General features: G+C 41.8%; 1 protein-coding gene across 1 annotated transcript; it reads right to left on the bottom strand.

Moving 5' to 3' along the window:
- Positions 1–209: 209 nt before the first annotated feature.
- On the bottom strand, positions 210–4360 carry LOC104249786 (phytosulfokine receptor 2). Its single transcript, XM_009806269.2, has 2 exons — positions 3928–4360; positions 210–3622 (listed from the first exon to the last, which is right to left on the bottom strand). Exon 2 carries the CDS (start codon positions 3459–3461, stop codon positions 339–341), a length of 3123 nt encoding a protein of 1040 aa, XP_009804571.1. The 5' UTR covers positions 3462–3622; positions 3928–4360; the 3' UTR covers positions 210–338.
- Between the last annotated feature and the right edge of the window lie 16278 nt (positions 4361–20638).

The following is a 20638-nucleotide window of genomic DNA, read 5'->3' on the forward strand; positions in this document are numbered from 1 at the left end:
GCTATATAACGCTTGTAGTGATCCTACAACTATAAGTGCAAACTGATGCACTGACTTTTCTAATCCTTATTTTTTTTAATATATAATGAAACTATATAACATGAATGTACTTGGTAAAGGACTTATGCCCAAGGTAAGCATATCTATTCTATACAAAAAGAACTGTCACTATCTCGTATTTTATGAAGGATATTGTGCATGAAACCAAGTGAACCAAAAAGCAATTTATCAATTTTATAACCAACTCTATAAAATTAGAATTTATGTTTGCTTTACATTGATATTTTTCACTTTGTAAGCAATATAAGCTAAGACAAGAAGGAAAAAGTATATGAATTTCATCTATCTTTTCCGGTTCCAATTGCCTCAAGCCATGAGACCACTTGATCAATCGAGGGCCTCTTCCGCGGATCACGGTCTATACATTTACAAGCTATACTTAGCACCTCCAAAAGCTGCTTCTCATTACTCGTGTCCCATATCGATGTATCGAATATTTCCTCCACCCTGTTCTCAGATTTCAGTTGATACATCCATGACACCAAGTCCCTGCAACTTTTTCCCCTGCATACTTCCACGGGACGCTTGCCTGTCAAAAGCTCAAGAAGAACAACACCGAAGCTGTAAACATCGCCCCTAAAAGTAGCAGTTAATGTTTGACTATATTCGGGAGGAATGTATCCCAAGGTTCCGACCAGATCTGTCGTGACATGAGTATCATAAGGATGCAGCAACCTTGATAGTCCAAAATCAGCTAGATGCGCTTCAAATCTCTCATCCAAAAGAATGTTGCTGGTTTTAATGTCGCGATGGACTATATTTGGTTCCTTATGCAAATAGGCTAAACCACGAGCTGCTCCTTGTGCAATCTTTAACCTCACGTCCCATGTTAATGAGTTTCCGTCAACCCTTTCATGTAGCCAGTAGTCCAAGCTTCCGTTTTCCATGTAAGAATATATCAGCAACCTATCGTTCCCGTGCCGACAGTATCCTTGAAGGGATACAAGGTTTTTGTGCTGAGCTCTTGAGAGGGCTTCCACTTCAGCTTGGAATTCACGTTCCATCTGCCCGCAATCCCCAGAAAGCCTCTTGATCGCAGTTTTCATACCATTAGGTAGTTCCGCCTTGTAAACTAGACCAAATCCTCCGCATCCAACAATGTTTGACTGGTTGAAATTGTTTGTAGATTTTAGCAAGTCTGCAACAGTCAGTTCCTTGCAATCTGAATTCTGGAAAAGTACCAACTTCGACGGACCAAAAGCATCAGACAATCGGGACTGTCTGCTGATATCTTCCTCGAAATCCTCAATCTGGTGTCCAGCATCTCTTCTAGACATTTTAAGCAGGACTACTGCAAGAAGTAATGCAATTCCTATCCCTATGCTGATTGTAATTCCAAGAATTCCACTTTTGCCAAGCTTGTTACTAGAAGCAGGAGGAATAGCCGGTTGAACGCCCAAATTGCTGACAGTACAAGGAGAAATAATTTTTCCACAAAGTCCAGGATTACCTTCAAAGCTCGAGCTGGGAAAGCTGAAGAACTGACCACCAGTTGGAATTGCTCCCTGCAAATGATTATTAGCTACATTGAATCTTGAAAGGAATGTGAGCTTGTTGAAGGAAGAAGGAATTGATCCATGGAGATCATTAGAGGAAAGGTCCAAAACTTCAAGGTTCGCCATATCTGAAATTGAGCTAGGTATAGTCCCAGTAATGTTGTTCCTACTAAGATCCAAGACATGAAGTTGTTTCAGACGACCAATTTCAGGCCAGATTGTCCCGTTTAGTCTGTTATTACTCAAGTAGATAGATGGAGGGAAGCTTGAAGCCTGATTGTACTGCAGACCGCTACCGCTCTGATTCCTCTTGACAAACAACGGAATACCAGTTGGAGAATTCAGACTAGACGCATAGCTGTGTGGGGAAATGAGGCTCTTTAGACCAGTCAAACTTTTTGGGATTTCACCTGTGAGTGAATTGTTTGAGAAATCCAAGTAAAACAAATTTTCCATTTTGCCAATCCAAGGAGGAATATTGCCATCCAAATGATTCCACGACAAGTCAAGCACTTGCAATTTACTGCAGTTGTATAACCATGTCGGAATTTGCCCATCCAAACCGCAGTTCCCCAATGCAAATATCATCAGGTTCTCAAACCCGCTCACATTTTTAGGAATCTCTTCACCATGGAAGTTCCTGGTAAGAATAAGAGTCGAAAGATTTCTACAGTGCTGCAGAACAGATAGAGCTCCAGATAAATTGGAAAGGGTATTATTGGACAATGAGAGGAACACGAGAGATGAAAGGTTTGCATAATTCTTAGGAATTGGCCCGGTAAATTCGTTTTTGGCAAGACTCAAAATTTTCAACTCCTGACAACTGGAGAGCGAGACCGGAAGGTTACCTATGAAATGGTTAGTTGCAAGGTCAAGAGTACACAGACTTGTCAATCTAGTAAAATCAAGATCAACAGGACCAGACAAAGAATTATTCCTAAGATCAAGCACCTTAAGAACAGAAAGATGCGAAAGCGTAACCGGCAATGGCCCAGAAAACCTATTAGAATGTGCAGCAAACTGCTCTAACTGTGTCAAATTCCCAAAAACATTAGGAAGCAAACCATGAAAGCGGTTACCAGATAAAACTAAGGATTCCAGTTTGGAAAGCTTACTAAGCTGTGGGCTTAGCTGGCCAGAGAAATTATTGGCAGAGAGTGAAAGTTGCTCCAAAGATGTTATTGAATACAACGAGTCCGGAAGGCGACCACCGAGATTATTGTAATCCACATGCAGCTGTTGGAGTGAAGAACTACAAATTCCCAAGCCTCCAAGATCACCAGTGAGATGATTGAGTGATATATCCAAGACCCTAATCTTCTTGTTGAAGCAGCAAGTTTCAAACCTGAAACTACCAGTAAAAGAGTTGTTGCTTACATTCAATGCAACAAGGTTTGGGAATTCACCAAACTCACTGAAATTTCCAGTGAATGAATTGCTAGATATATTGAGAGACTGGATTGATTCCAATCCAACAAATGCCCTCAACACTGGTCCAAGTAAAACATTATGGCTCAAATCAAGAACTTCCAATTGCTTCAATTTGGAGAGGTCCAATGGCAATCCACCTTCTAGGTGATTATGCGAAAGATCGAGCAATTTCAACTGATCCAATTTCTCCAAGGACTGTGAAATCACACCTCTCAACCCTTTTCTTGACAATTTTAACATGATCACTCTAATTTGAGCAGAACCATTGCCACAGAAAACCCCATCCCATTTACAGCAACTGGATTCATGAAACCAAGCTGATAAAACAGACCCTTCTGTTAGGTTGCCAGCAAATTCCTTCAATGCCAATAAATCAATTGGATGACAGTTTTGAACTGGGGTTTCAAGACTCAAACATGTACAGAAAAGATAAGCCAAGAATACCCAATTCAGGAAACTCATTGCTGAATACATTAGAAGAAATTAAATATAAACGGCTCAAATCAAGATTCCCACCACCATTTATAACAAATTCCACAGCTCTCCACACGTAAAAACAGTTCCAAATGAAGAAAGTTTCCACCGTTAAACCCCAACTGAAGCAGTTAGCACCGAGAAATACCTTTTTCAGATCCCTAGCACCAAAAATCAAAATCAGATCCCAAGACTGAAAAATCAAGATTACTTAACCGTTACAGCAGGGCACCTTGTTATGTGAAAAGAAGAAGAAAGCCCCAGTTGCAGAAAACTTCAAACGCGCATCCCAAAACACCTCAAAAATCTCAAAGAAAAGGCCGACCAACTACTCGTAATTAAAGCAAGTCTCAGTACTAGTATATGAATTAATAAGAACCCTATACCCCAGATCAGAAATTAAATAAATAAATAGTTACAAAATTCAAAGCCTGGAACTAGAAGTAGATATAAATGAGGAAAGCACCTTCTTTAAGGTAAGATTTTTCAACGCCCCATCACTTGCAAGAGAAGCAAGAGTCCCACTTTCCACTGTAAACACGGCACCTCAACTCAACAAAATTTAATAAAATAATGTCAAGAGAGAGAGAGAGAGAGTGAGAATCTAATAAAGAAAAAGATAGAAGTACTAGTAGTACTGAAATGAAAGGGTGAGACGATTGTTGTTTAGCTGAAAAAGATTGAGATTTCAAATCAAAGGAACAGTTTTCTTAGATAGACAAAAGTAAAAGACTTAAGATTGTGGCAATTGACAATCAAGAAAAATACAAGGGGGGTGTCCCGTGTTTATATTTAAGGACAAAAACAAAAGAAACTGGTAGACTGATTTGAAAATGGTGACAACAGAGAGCTGACTTTCTTATTTAGGGGACGTATTTGTCTTTGCCAAAAAATTCACAGTTTCTCATCACAAAGTCAGACTTTGCTGTCAAAACACCCATTATTTGTCTCTATCTCCTACAGACTTGCTTACCACATTAATTTGGTGCGGTCTTTCGAGGACAGAAATTTCCTTCACCTTCCCACGTGCAGTATGGCGCGTGCATGACCTACGCTAAGTTTTTCTTTTTTGAACTTTACATAAATAGCCTGTCAGATTCACTATTTATTTTTTATAGCTGATATATATAAATTATACATATATTTCATATTTCAATTTAGATGACACATTTTTTTTATTGCCAAAAAAATAATACATTTCTACAATTTAGAAGCTTTTATAATCTTACAAATATTATGGTCGCACAAAGCTTATACCCCTTAAACTTTTAAGATCACAATTTTCAAAAGTCTTTTTGTTTGTTAAACTCTGTGTTAAGTCAAACTGCCTTATATGTACGTTGATTATTTTTAGTTTAAGTTGTTGGGTGAACGAATATTTAATGTTTTTATTTTGGGGGTTTTTGTAGGTATTGATAACAAAAGATTAAGGAACTATTTGGTTCAAGGGATTAGATGCGTTATCCCTGTATAAATTTATTTGTGTTTGATAGAAAATATAAGCTAAAATTAATACTATTATTTTTATATTAGTATCTTAGTATAATTTAGCTAATCTGCAATTTTATCCGAAATCATTTTTTTTAGACCTAATGCTTCTAACTCTAATAATACTATGATGGAACTCATTGAAAGGTTTTTAAGACGCCAAAATAGGAATAAAATATTGTATTCGGTACTTTTGATAATTTGAGTTTCTGAACCGAATTCTTTCTGATTAAGAGTTCCTTATTAGCTGCTCTACAATAATTACAAGATTTTCTAAAGGAAATCAGGGTTTGCTTAGGCAGCAACTTGTTTGGTTCCGCACTCCCGCTTATGGGATCAATTAATACATTCTAAAAATAGATGAATTTACGAATTATTCTTTCATCTCAATCTTTTTATGTCTTTTAAATAGTTTAAAATTATTAATTATTGTAATTTATAGTATTTTTTTAAGTTCGATCATGTAATTTTTTTTCTTTTGAAAAACTTAAAGATTCTATATTCTGATACACGATTAAAATAAAAAAAATTGAATCTCAAAAACAAAAAGTGTCATATGAATTTAAATAGATAGAGTAATTGTTGCGGCCAAACGCACATGCAAGTATACGCGGTTATCAAGTAATAAAGTGATTAAAAGTCAGATGTCGAACCCACGAGGATTTGTGATTAACTATTAACTAAATTAGACTATCCTAATTATCTAAACAAGAATTAAACCCAAAAGTAGTGATGCTAAAGTAATTAAACTAAAAAGAAAATAACTAATGAACTTTAAATAGAGGAATAACATAATTTTATATTATCAATGTGATGAAAACGATCTAGGGTTATGGGCTACCTAACATTCCTATTGTATTCTTCAATTGAATTGACTAACTAATTTATCTAGCTTATTGGCTAACAGGGTTAATATTGCTCATAAGAATCTGTTGAGTTTTTACTCGTCTATTCAAGCTAACCTAACGCCTATATGTCTATGGAATTAGAGACTAACAAGAATGCATTTATAATTCCTGTAAATCAACCAAGTAAGGCAATTAGGTATGTCTATCCTAAACTGCTGAAGTTTTTATTTGTAACTGGTAAACTTTAGCTCTAGAGTCTTCTTCCCTTCATAATGATACTGTCACGAAAACATGAAAATAGCTGCTTTATTGTCACATAAAGCATTCAATATCAAGAATACCTCATCTTATAACTCTCTAATCGGACCAATTATTTAGATGATTAGTTCAACAACTAAACCATCCAAAGGAACTGTTAATCGATATTTGATAAAGCAAGAAACTTTTTAACAGTTTACATAAACCAATATGCTGCTGCTAATGCCATGCATTATCAAATAGGATCTGTAGCTTCGTCATTTAACAGATCATGTATTGCCACCATTCAATCAAGCAAGGACCTTTAGTCACGAACTTCAGAAAGAGGTTGAGGGCGGATATAACTTTGAGGAGAAGAATGAGGAGGAGAAATGGGGCTGAAGTTGTTTAAAAAGTGGGTACAAGTTAGAAGTTTTAAAAAAAACGGGTATAGGTTAAATGGGTAAAAGAGGGGTTGTCCCTTATAAAAGGGGAGATAACACTATATAAAGGGGGACTTTTGGCTTATTAAAAATAAATATCCTTACATCACCCTTGGTCTTGACTAATTGCATTTATTGCTATATTCTCTTGCATCTGAAATTCTCGCATTGATGAGTAATCATTTGGTTCCAATACGCTAAGAAGCATCATTCACCTTGTATTTCTCTTACGCTATTCAATTTAGATTTTATTACACTTAGCTAAGATTTACTTCTTCATCCTCATTAATTGATTTAATCAATAAGGTTTCAATATCTTTTGGGTCAAACAATTTGGCGTTGTCTGTGGAGATTTCTTTAGCTAAGATTTTAGTTTCATCTAGATTTGCATAAACTAACCCTGGAAAGAGATAATCGCCTCTTCCTAGCTTTGCACAAGTTAACAATGGCAGGAAAAGGAGATACAATGCTGAAAGCAATAGCAGGTGTCTTAACCAACCTCCTAAACGTCATCGACGAAGACAGCAGGGAGGAGAATGAAAACGGAACACCAAATGCCACACCTAGAGGAGAAGCTTCACCTCCCCCACATGAGAGCATAACCGCTTCGCGCGAGAAATAGGCCTCCACATCCGCAATAGGAGAAGCACCACTAGCTGTGAAAAGGCTATTGGAAGAATGGTTGACAAACACTCTGAGAAACATACTATATAAACCCGTTCAAAGGGACATCGGAGGCACATTACACGCAGATGCCATAACAGTCGCCGGCGAACTAGAAACTCCACACGCAGGTAACACTCATATTATTGTTGATGCAGGTAACGACGCACTAGTAGACATCCTAAAGAAAATGGAGGAAATGGAAAATGAGAACAAGGCGCTCCGTGATCAGATGAACGAGCACCAAGAAAGGGTTGATAAAATACCAGGCGCTCCGAAGTTGCTACCAAAATGGGACGTCGGTAGATTCGTCGAGCAACCATACAATGAAGGGGCAGCCTCCCACGCCATTCCAAAAACCTTCAAAATGCCACCATACTTGAAAATATATGATGGTACTTCAGACCCGGAAGATCACATAATCCACTGCATCACAGCTGTAAAGGGCAACGATCTGTCGAAAGAACAAGTGTCATCGTTGTTGCTGAAAAAGTTCGGTGAAATCCTGACAGGGGGAGCACTGACTTGGTACTCACAATTACCGGCACAATCAATCTCAACGTTCGAAAATGGCACACAAATGCATCACCGCTCATGTAGGAGCGGAAAAGGCAGAAGCCAGGGTAAACGACATCTTCGCTGTTAGACAGACGACGGGTGAGGGACTCAGGGACTTCCTAGCCAGATTCATCAGGGTAAGAATGAGTCTACCTAACATATCAGAGGGGATGGCGGTAGCAGCCTTCCAAAATGGGTTAAGTAGGAATGGGTTGAAAGCGACTAAAAAGCTATTAAATAGGCTCATGAAATACCCTCCCACCACTTCGGAAGAAATCCACAACACCTATTGTGCCGAAGTAAGGGCAGACGAGGACGACCTCAATGGTCCAATCCAATAGCTGACATCCGTCCAAACTAAAACAAGGAAAGATCGCCGCAACGATGGCCAAAGGGATCAACTACCCCGTTTCAGTCGAGAGAGGCATCAGCCTTACATTCGGACCTCCATCCCACCTCCTCCACAACACGCAGACATCACTTCTCGATATGTCACACCATACCGAAATGAAAGAGGTGTTCCTCCACTATTATCTGCTCATACTTTTGTGTTTCTCCTTCAGAAATAGTGTATGCACTAGAGAAGCTCGGCACAAAGGTGCAATGGCCGCAAAAGATGAAATCCAACCTGAGCACCCGAAAATCGAATGTTCTATGTGAATTCCATCAGGAAAGGGGGGCATAAGACCGAATACTGCATAGGCCTGCAGCAGGAAGTAGTAAGAATGCTAAACCAGGGACACCTAAAAGAACTGCTAAGAGATCGAGGACGGGCTAACTTCACTCGAGGGCGCGATCAACCTCAAGGACCCCCAAAACCACCTTCACCAGCTCGTACTATACAAATGATCATCGGCGGCGGTGATGATACGGCAATCAACCATGTAAAGTTCACCACTACACACAAACTCAAACGGTCAATCGCCCACGAATGGTACGATGACCTCGAAGATAGTATCATCTTCGATAAGTCAGATGCCGACGGTTTGTCTTTCCCTTACTATGATGCTCTAGTTATAACTTTACGTATTGTAGATACCGATGTAAAAAGAATAATGGTGGATGATGGAAGCGGCATGTGTATTATTCATCCCCGAGTCCTCGTACAAATGAGACTCGAGGATAAAATAATCAACATTGCATAACACTAACGGGTTTTAATAATGTAGTTGAACAAACCTTTGGAGAGATAGTGCTACCCATTCTGGCCGGAGGAGTCACTCTGGAAACAACGTTTCATGTCATGAACCAAGAAACAACCTACAACGCTATCATAGTGCGCCCACGGATACACGCCATGCGGGCCATCACATCAAGTTTCTATCAAGTAATCAAATTTCCTACTCCATGGGGAATATTCAGCATCCGGGGTAAGCAACGCACCGCCCAAGAATGCTATCGAATTGCCCAGGATTGTGCACACACCCAGTAACTAAAGGGAGCAAGTGCGGAAGCATAGCAGTCAGCCATATCGGGAACCAAACCCTACGTACAAATTGAGGCTATCAAAGACCCAGATGTTGTAGAAGCCTGCAAGGCAACTGTAGAGGACCTCGATCCATCCAACTGGACAACAACGCCAACATGAAAAAAGCTTATATCGAGCACAATCTCTCAGAACCAGGTAAGTTCCATAAATTCTTAACTAAAAATGCCGATTTGTTTTCCTTCTCCCATTTAGATATGACGGGCATCCCAAGAGACATCGCCACACACAAGCTGAATATCGACCCCCTCTATCCGCTTGTGCGGCAAATGGGGAGAAATTTCAATGTTGCAATCAACGATGCAGTTAGCAAAGAAGTCGATAAGCTGCTCGTTAATGGCTCCGTCCGAGAATCAAAGTATCCTCAGTGAGTCACCAATGTGGTCATGGTAAAAAAAGAAAAATGGAAAGTGGCGGATGTGTGTCGACTTTACCGACCTAAATAAAGCATGCCCGAAAGATTCCTTTCCGTTACCACGCATCGACCAACTCATCGATGCAACAACGGGCACGAGTTGCTAAGCTTTTTAGATGCCTATTCTGGTTACAACCAAATTCTAATGGCAGAAGAAGACCAAGAAAAAAACTACTTTTATCACTCACCGGGGAACGTACTGCTACAGAGTCATGCTATTTGGACTCAAGAATGCAGGGGAAACATACCAAAAGTTAGTCACCAAAATGTTCAAAGATCAACTCTGTAAGACCATGGAGGTTTACATCGACAACATGCTAGTGAAGTCGAAAAGGAAAGAAGATCATATCGATCATCTAAAGGAAGACTTCGGCATACTGAGTCAATACGATATGAAATTAAATCCTAAAAAATAAGCCTTCGGCGTAATCTCGGGTAAGTTCCTCGACTTTTTGGTATCGCAAAGAGGCATCGAGGTCAACCCAGATCAAATTCAGGCCATCAAAGGAATACCAGAGACATTAACGAGCAAAAAACAGGTACAAAAATTGACAGGACGAATAGCTGCCCTGTCGAGGTTCATCTCACAGTCATCAAATAGATGCCATAAATTTTTTAATGTATTAAGGAAGGATCACGGACTTAAGTGGAATTCAGAATGCATCGATGCCCTGAGAAAACTGAAAGCGTACCTGTCCTCACCGCCATTACTCGTCAAAGCAAATCCAGGCGAGTGTCTCCTGGTATACCTAGTAGTCTCCGAAGTTGCGGTAAGTGCAGTTTTAGTCTGCGAAAATAAAGGTATGCGATCTCCAATTTACTATATCAGCAAAACCTTAATTGATACCGAAACGAGGTACCCCAATCTTAAAAAATTGGTTGTGGCGTTAGTCGTAGCTTCATGAAAGCTTAGACCATATTTTCAATGCCACCCCATAAAAGTGGTAACAACCTTCCCCCTCAGGAGCATCTTGCACAAACCCGAACTATCAGGTAGGTTGGCCAAATGGGCCATAGAATTGAACGATCACGACATAACATATCAACTGCAAACTGCAATAAAGTCGCAAGTGCTCGCTGATTTCGTTGCTGATTTAAGCGCAGAAATACTGCCCGAGGTTGATCAAGAAGCGCTTCGCACCTTTGCACGATCGGAACTCTGGGTTCTCTACACCAACGACGCATCTAATGCGTCGAGATCGGGACTGGGACTTGGCCTCGAAGTCCCTACAGGCGAAGTGATTCGCCAATCCATATGGTGTCCTGAAATGACTAACAACGAGGCCGAGTATGAGGCCGTAATTGCAGGATTAAAATTAGCCCTCAAGTATGGTGCTCGACGACTCGTCCTTCACTGTGACTCCTAACTCGTGGTAAATCAAGTCACTGGGACTTTCCAGATCAAGGAACAGAGATTGCAGAAGTACCATACAGAAATTCACACACTACTACTAGAATTCGACGAATACCGTCTAGACTAGATACCCCGGGCGCAGAACATCAAAGCACACGGTCTCGCCAAACTAGCGACAACTACTAAAAATATCAGCAAAGAAAATGTGGTCACCCTCCTCCATTCCTCGATAGACCAGGTCGAGGTACATTTTATAAATTTAACTTGGGACTGGCGCAAATGTATCATAACATAGTTGCAGGAAGGGATGCTCCTGCAAGATAATAAAGAAGCCAAAAAGTGTGCCAGATACAACCTCGTAAACCATGACCTTTACAAAAGGACGTTCAGCAGTCCACTAGCCAAATGCCTTAGGCCAAATCAAACAAGGCGGGTGCTAGAAGAAGTGCACTAAGGTCACTACGGTGCCCATACAGGAACCCGAGCCTTCGACAGATGCCTCATCCGTGCAGGATACTACTGTCCTACCATGAAAAAAGATGTCATGGATTACGTTAAGAAATGTGAGCAATGCCAAAAATACGCTTTATGATAAACCAAGCAGGAGAACTCTTACATTTGTCACTTTGCTTTGGCCATTCATAAAGTGGGGAATGGATATCGTCGGACCCCTCCCAGCAGGCCGAGGTAAGGTACGTTTCCTTTCGGTTTTAACTGGTTATTTTTTCAAATGGGTGGAAGCAGGTGTGTACACCCAAATACGCGAGCAAGAAGTCATCGCATTCATATGGAAAAATGTATTATGCCGCTTCGGCATTCCCAAAGAAATAAGTTGTGATAATGGACCTTAGTTCGTCGAGAAGAAAACAAACAAATTTTTTGAGGAATGGAGCATTAAATGGATACTCTCTACGCCATACCATCCCGCTAGTAACGGTCAAGCTGAATCCTCCGACAAAACAATATTAAATATATTGAAGAAGAAGCTCGAGGACCCCAAGGGGTTATGGCCAGAACTACTACCAGAGGTACTATGGGCATACCCTACCATGCCAAAAACCAGCACAGGTGAGATGCCGTATTCGTTAGTCTACGGGACTGACGTAGTTATACCCATCGAGGTCGGATAACCCAGCCTAAGATACTCCAGCGAGAGTGGACCAAGCAACGACGAAAGAAGATTACAAAACCTGGATGAAGTCGAAGAGCGAAGGGATATGGATCACATAAGAATGATAGCCCAAAACAACAAGCAGAAAGGTACTATAACAAAAAGGCCAAAGTACGACCACTCAGAGTTGGGAACTATGTTCTCAAAGCCAAAACACAATCAACGAAAGACACGAATGAAGGGAAATTAGTAACAAACAGGGACGGGCCATATAAAATCACAACAATGGAAAACAAAGGAGCATTCCAATTAGAAACAATGGAAGGGAAACTACTACAAAATAACTGGAATGTCGCTCACCTCAAATACTTCCACTTCTGAAAAGAGACGCCGCCTAAATCGTACTCTTTTTCCTTCACTCGGGTTTTGTCCCAATCGGGTTTTTTCAGGGAGGTTTTTGATGAGGCGACGAGGGAGACGTCTCGAGGTCCGAAGTATTGTTCATTTCCCTGCCTGCTGACGTCATATCCAGGCCGAGTAATGAAGAGACTAGGTATAAAGAATCTCCACTGAATGTATGAAGTCGGCATGTATCGTTATTATAGGTATAAAGAATCTTCATTGTATGTATGAAGTCGACATGTATCGCCATTGTAGATATAAAAAACTCCATTGTACGCACGAAGTCAACATATATTTTCGACAGGAATATAGTCACTCCATTATGTACACGAAATCAACGTGTCACCAATGCTTGAATAAAATCGGCATCGCGACACTCCAGCAAATACAATAGAACGCCATCCTCACGACGGGATACTACTTCGGCACCAGCCCGAAAGTAACATCCCAATGGCTAAGGCCATCATAAAAAATATGAGTTCGATGCAGTCCAAACCACGACGGGATCCTACTTCGGCACCAGCCCGAAAGTAACATCCCAATGGCTAAGGCCATCATAAAAAATATGAGTTCGACGCAGTTTGAACCACGACGAGATGCCACTTCGGCACCAGCCCGAAAGTAACATCCCAATGGCTAAGGCCATCATAAAAAATATGAGTTTGACGCAGTTCGAACCACGACGGGATACTACTTCGGCACCAACCCGAAAGTAACATCAAAATGGCTAAGGCCATCATCAAAGATATGAGTTCAACATAGTTCGAAGCACGACAGGGTACTAATTCGGCACTAGCCCAAAAGTAACATCCCAATGGCTAAGGCCATCATCAAAAATATGAGTTCGACGTAGTTCGAACCACGACGGGATACTACTTCAGCAATAACCCAAAAGTAACATCCCAATGGCTAAGTCCATCATAAAAAATATGAGTTTGACGCAGTTCGAACCACTACGGATACTACTTCGGCATCAGCTCGAAAGTAACATCCCAATGGCTAAGGCCATCATCAAAGATATGAGTTCAACATAGTTCGAACCACGAAGGGGTACTACTTCGCCACCAGCCCGAAAGTAACATCCCAATGGCTGAGGCCATCATCAAAGACATGAGTTCGACATTACTCGAACCACGATAGGATACTACTTGGGCACCAGCTCGAAAGTAACATCCTGAGGGCTAAGACCATCGTCAAAGAAATTAGTTCAAGTTCACTCGAAACACAATAGGTTTAATATTTCAGCAAAGGTTCAGAATAACATGAATGCTGCAAAGGTTACCACCGAATTGACAAAACGACTTTTCATTACAGCAAATATATTACAAGTACTTGTCTTTACAAACTATGGAAGGTCTGCCCTATCGGGGTAGGGGTAAGGTCTGCGTACACACTACCCTCCCCATACCCCCACTTAGTGGGACTTTACTAGGTCGTTGTTGTTGTTGTACTTGTCTTTACAAAGGTCTCAAAGACGCCCTTACAAAAATTGCGAAGCAAAAATAAGTACAAACCAAATACTACACATCATTTCTAGTGGCATACACGTCTTCGTACCAAGAGTTGGAGGAAAATTTTTCGCATCATTAGAATTAATATCATCCCCGTCAGGTGTAAGGGGATTGTACCTGCATGCCTCACGAGTTGCATGGGCCTTGGCACGCACATCCCGAAGCTCTACTTCGGAAGCCCTACCTTCAACATGAAGAGCCTTATACACATCGAGCTTGGCTTCAGCATGAACCCACAACTCATACAAATGCCGAGGCACGACGTGATCAACCAAAACATGAGATGTAGCAGGCTGCTACCATCGCCATACGTCCTCCGTTTTCAAAGAAACCACTTGCTCGTACAACGCAGACAGTTCTGCCTCCAACCCTTGAACACGCCTCTCAAGTCCCGCTATCTTAAGCATAGACGCCTCCATCTCCTTGACCTACTCCAACCTACAAACACGGAGGGTATCTTCTAAAACCGCTGCCTCAGAGATGATAGTTGCCCTCTCCCTCTCGGCGTGGGCCAATCTGTCAGCATTCACGCTCAATTCGCCCTTAAGCTCATCGACCACTGCCATCTTTATATCCAGTTTGGCAGTTAGACTGGACACCTTTGCTTGGAGGTCGGCATTTTCGGCCACTACTCCCCTACCTTACGTGCCAATTGATCCTCCCTCTATTTGAGCCCTTCGCGGAATAGTTGCAAGTCGCGATCCTGATTATAGATGTTGACCATTGCACGATGCTTGGTGTGATATTCTTGATACTTAGAAGATATCTTTCCATAGATGGTTGTCCTCCTCCTTTCCCCGCGCTCACGCTCAATCTCCATAATGAGGGTCTGACACGAAAAGTAAAGTTAAAATAAAAGGATGGGCCATAAATAGTAAGGAAGACCCAACGATGAAAAGAAAAGAAAGACATTTACCTGCAGAGCCATGCCAGAAACGCTCTGTGACAACTCTGCATCACTCATCGCTCTAAGTGCCTCGCTCTCAGGGGCAACACACAAAGGGGCAAAAATAGACGCCACGTGATCACAGTTCGATAGCAAGTCGTAGTCCCCAACGACGATTATGTGTCGATCAGAACCCTCCGTTCTAACCTCTACGCGATTATGGCGCCCCAAAAACTCACGAACGTCCCCTGGGTCGACGTCTGAACCCGACATGCCACCCTCAGCGGAGCGCACAGATCCCCCTCCTTGGTAAACTCCTTCCTGCCGGGAAGACCTCCCCGCCAAGATAGTGTCCGCCATAAAAGCAGGAACAGGTGCCGTCCCCGACGCACCCATCCTACTCTTATCAGTCTCAACGGCCACATCTTGCCCGAGCTCTACCCCCTCTTTTTTCTCAGTGAAGGTTCGTCCCCGTTAGAGGATCGCGTCTAAGAGGTGATTGGCTGGTAAAGAAGAAATCTCTTCCCTCACGACCATATCTCGAGAGGAATCTATCACATGTACCGGTGGAGCACGACCCTCTCGGACGGACTCATCCAAAGCAAACTATATCCCCGTCGAGGCGATGACTTGGCAAAATGTAGGAACTGGGGCCCTCCACCTAGAAGCTCCACAACCTGTCATCACAAAAAAGTCATATCAATAGATAATGGCAAACATCCGAAAAGCGGTGTAGAGGAAAAACACTTAACAGACGAGACCTTCAGCCCAAAACATTTCATAAAAGTGGGCCAATCCTGAGTCTCCATTATGTGAGCTAGTAAACGGGATATCTAGTCCCTTATGCCGGCAATGGGATGGACTGTATGCCCCACAGCTGCAAAAGAAAGTCGTGGATAAGTACTAAGTCGAATAGAAAGCAAAATAAGAGAGAGTAAAAAAGTTACGACACCTACGATTATTATTCCACCGCTCTGGGAATCCAGCGAGGTCAAACACAATATGTTCAGTTCTCATAAAGAAATATTTATGCCAAAACTTATGGCTCGCCCGGTCGTCAATTCTAACCACCAGCCCTTTGGTTCCACGGTGCCTCAAGTGTACCATAGTACCCCTATGAAAACTGGGGGAAAACAAGTGTAATAGATGGTAAATATCGACTTCGCACCCCGCTAACTTTGCATATTTTGTCAACACCAAAAATATTTTATACATATACGGAGAGAGCTACGCTAGGCAAACTCGATAAAACTGACAAAATTCTTCCGGTAATAGAAGAAGGGGGAAGGAATGACCGATTACAAAAGGATATTCATAAAAAGCATAGTACCCCGGTCTGTGGACCTCCACGAGGTCCCTCCCCGCCGGAACCATCTTGATGTGAGGAGGAATGTTATACTTGGTACGTAAGGCATTTATATGGGCCTGTTCGGTTTCAGATATCACCGGGGTGGGAGTAGAAGCAGGGTCCTTGAGAAAGTCACTTCGAGACATGGGGTATCTCGGTAACAACTCATCTACAGTGGGAAAACTATCCCTTTCCCCAGCCATCGCATCCTCACCACCAGTGGGAAGCACTACGGAACGAGAAATCCCCTCATGTGATCGGTGTGATCAAGGCATATCTATGGAGGAAGATGTGCTAATGGAACGAGAGAGACCAAGAACAATGAATAAGAAAGAGGAAATGAAGAAAATTGCAGAAGCAAAGCTAAAAATGCGAAAGGGAATGATCAGAAGAGAAATTACCAAGAGTTTTTGAAAAAACAAACCCTTCCCTTATTTATAGGGTTAGGCGGCGCCAGAATCGAAGCGAAAAGGCTTCCCGTGGCAGCAAAACCAAAGTGACAAGCCATCAATCTCTGCCTCGGGAAGATGCGCCATGATGACGCACGTAGAAGTGACGTCACTTGCCAAATAGAACACACCGCCCAAGGTATAGCGAAGTGCACCGTTCTTCCGTCATTAGCCGAAATCAACATGGTTTGAAGATCAAATTTTTTTATAAGTATTGGCGACGTCCGCTTATCAAGGACGCCCCAGGTCGTGACCTCAACAAGCGGAGGGACTAAATGTATAGGTCAAAATTTGGATGACCATGACCGTTACCAAGTGTAGCAAAGAGCGAGGTCCTTATGATGTCGCGTCCTTAGATCGTTATGACGGGTGGCAACTAATAGTGGCTAGAGAATGCACGACGTCAGTGGTCGTGTTAGTATGATAGGAAACAATGGGAATATGCCTTTCGAATATTCCTTGTGTTGTACCTTTTTTAGGGTAAAAAGGGGGATTGTCCCCTATAAAAGTGGAGAGAACACTATGTAAAGGGGGACTTTTGGCTTATTACAAATAAAGATCCTTACATCACCCTTGGTCTTGACTAATTGCATTCATTGCTATATTCTCTTGCATCTGAAATTCTCGCATTGATGAGTAATCATTTGGTTCCAATACACTAAGAAGCATCGTTCACCTTGTATTTCTCTTACGCTATTCAATTTAGATTTTATTACACTTAGCTAAGATTTACCTCTTCATCCTCATTAATTGATTTAATCAATAAGGTTTCAATATCTTTTGGGTCAAACAAATACTCAACAATTAATCAATCATCTGGAGTTCGGGTTAACTTATACGTATCAAATTTTCTCTAAAGTTTTGTTTTGATTTGTTTTTTGTCTTGTCGCAATTGAATCGTCAATACTCGACGTTGAATGTAAAGAATCTTCTAATTCTTTTTGTACAATGGTATTAATAAGATAAATATGGAGCATGGTAATTGTATTGGTCAAAATCTGACCGTCACGACCAAGTTGACAGATACCCCGCCTCAGTAACTGGGTGTGAAAGTCAATAGAGTCCACTCCATTTCTCCTCTATGACATCCGACAAATCGGTAAGAGTGACGCCTAAAATCATGACCTAGACACATCAGTGGCAAAAAGATGTCGAGTCAAGCAAAGGGCAAGGATACCCTAACTATATATAGCCAGGAAAAGCTCAACAGGGGGGGGGGGGCTTCTCGGATTTCTAAAAAGGAAGACAAAAAGCTCCCTTCTTGTATTCTAGAAAAAGAGGAAATGACCTCGAAGAAAATATGTAAATCTACTTCCTCATCGATTGATTAGAAAGACAATGTCTAATCTTAATAAGATCAATCATATCTCTTTCATCCCATATGCAATCATTGTTGTTAACTTTTTGATCTGGAATTAATTATGTTTGACTAAGATTTACCCCTTCATCTTTGATTGATTTGTTCAAAAAGGTGTTAATATCTTTTGAGTCAAATAATTTGGCGCCGTCTATGGGGATTTCTTAGTGGAAATTCCTAGTTTCTCCCAGATCAAAGCCAAGAAACACAATCACCCACCAAAAGAAGCACGAAGGGCGAATCCAACCCATGCGAGACATGGGAGCAACATAGTAAGGGAAGCAGAGCCGAGTAGGATTACCAAGCCTAGAAATCCTCGTCCCATCAACTGCAGATATACTAAATAAGCCAAACGGGGTTACCAACCTATTCTTCCCCACCGGACCACCGGGCGGGAGTGAAGAAAAGCTTATCCTCACCCCCCACTCTTTGTCCAAGCAAGCACATAAGACCCACGTGGGCGAACGTACAAAGGAACATCTCGATTGAAGGACAAAATTGCTTCAACACAGCCGAAATACCTCCTTCCGGTAACATCTCCGAGCTGGACGGTAGGATCCAGACGAGAAAACTATAATGCGTACACATCACAAACCTAAGCGAAACGTCAACACCTCGTATTCACTAGCGTTGCACCATCTGGTGCAAGCAATACCTAATAAATTGGGACTCCTACGGAAGATGTCCAACTCTCCAGAAACTGGGACTGATGACGGGCTATTATTTCGATAAGTTCAAAATAACACCCTTTAAGTCCAAGGGCCTACGCCAACAAAGAGAAAGGTTCGACCTCGATCGACCGACGACGGGCTGTTATTTCGATAAGTTCGAAATAACACCCTTTAATGACAGGGCCTTCGCCAATAAAGAGAAGGGTTCGACCTCGATCGAACGACGACTGGTTGTTATTTCGATAAATTTGAAATAACACCTTTAAGGCTAAGGGCCTTCGCCATCAAAGAGAAGGGTTTGACCTCGATCGAACGACGACGGGCTGTTATTTCGATAAGTTCAAAATAACACCCTTTAAGGCCAAGGGACTTTGCTAAAAAAGAGAAGGTTCGACCTCGATCGAGAAACGATGGTTTTTATTTCGATAAGTTCGAAATAACACCCTTTAAGGCCAAGGGCCTTCGCCAAAAAGAGAAGGGTTCGACCTTGATCGAAATATGACGGGCTATTATTTTGATAAGTTCGAAATAACACCATTTAAGGCCAAGGGCCTTCGCCAAAGAAGAGAAGGGTTTGACCTCGATCGAACGACGATGGGCCACTATTTTGATAAGTTCAAAATAACACCCTTTAAGGCCAAGGGCCTTCGCCAAAAAAGAGAAAGGTTCGACCTCGATCGAACGACGACGGGCTGTTATTTCGATAAGTTCAAAATAACAACCTTTAAGGCCAAGGGCCTTTGCCAACAAAGAGAAGGGTTCAACCTCGATCGAATGATGATGGGCTGTAATTTCGATAAGTTCCAAATAACACCCTTTAAGGCCAAGGGCCTTCGCCAAAAAAGAGAAGGGTTCGACCTCGATCGAACGATGACGGGCTGTTATTTTGATAAGTTCGAAATAACACCCCTTAAGGCCAATGGACTTCACCCAAAAATAGAAGGGTTTGACCTCGATCGAACGATGACGAGCTGTTATTTTGATATGTTTGAAATAACACCCTTTAAGGCGAAGGGCCTTCGCCAAAAAAGATAAAGGTTCGACCTCGATCGAACAACGACGGGCCTTTATTTTGATAAGTTCGAAATAACACCCTTTAAGGCCAAGGACCTTCGCCAACAAAGAGAAGGGTACGATCTCGATAGAACGATGACGGGCTGTTATTTCGATAAGCTCGAAATAACACCCTTTAAAGCCAAGGACCTTCGCCAACAAAGAGAAGGGTTCGACCTCGATTGAAAGACGACGGGCTATTATTTCGATAAGTTCAAAATAACACCCTTTGAGGCCAAGGGCCTTCGCCAACAAAGAGAATGGTTCGACCTCGATCGAACGACGATGGGCTGTTATTTCAATAAGTTCGACCAAGGGCCTTTGCCAAAGAAGAGAAGGGTTTGACCTTGATCGAACGACGATTGGCCGTTATTTTGATAAGTTCAAAATAATACCCTTTAAGGCCAAGTGCTTTCGCCAAAGAAGAAAAGGGTTAGATGTCGATCGAACGATGACGGGCTGTTATTTCAATAAGTTTTAAATAACACCTTTAAGGCCAAGGGCCTTCTCCAAAGAAGAGAAGGGTTTGAACGCGATCGAATGATGACGGGCCATTATTTCGATAAGTTCGAAATAACACCCTTTAAGGCCAAGGGCCTTGGCCAAAGAAGAGAAGGGTTCGACCTCGATCGAACGACGACGAGCCGTTATTTCTATAACTTCGAAATAACACCCTTTAAGGCCAAGGGACTTTGCCAAAAAAGAAAAGGGTTCGACCTTGATTGAACGATGACGGGCCGTTATTTCGATAAGTTCTTAATAACACACTTTAAGGCCAAGTGCCTTTGCCAAAAAAGAGAAGGGTTTGACCTCGATCGAACAATGACGGGCTATTATTTCGATAAGTTTGAAATAACACCCTTTAAGGCCAAGGGCCTTCGCCAAAAAAGAGATGAG

The sequence above is a fragment of the Nicotiana sylvestris genome, chromosome 7 (assembly GCF_000393655.2).
Source record: "Nicotiana sylvestris chromosome 7, ASM39365v2, whole genome shotgun sequence".
NCBI classification, from domain to species: Eukaryota; Viridiplantae; Streptophyta; class Magnoliopsida; order Solanales; family Solanaceae; genus Nicotiana; species Nicotiana sylvestris.

Excerpts from the sequence above, each read along its gene's own strand:
- LOC104249786 (XM_009806269.2), bottom strand. The coding sequence starts at position 3,461 with ATGTATTCAGCAATGAGTTTCCTGAATTGGGTATTCTTGGCTTATCTT.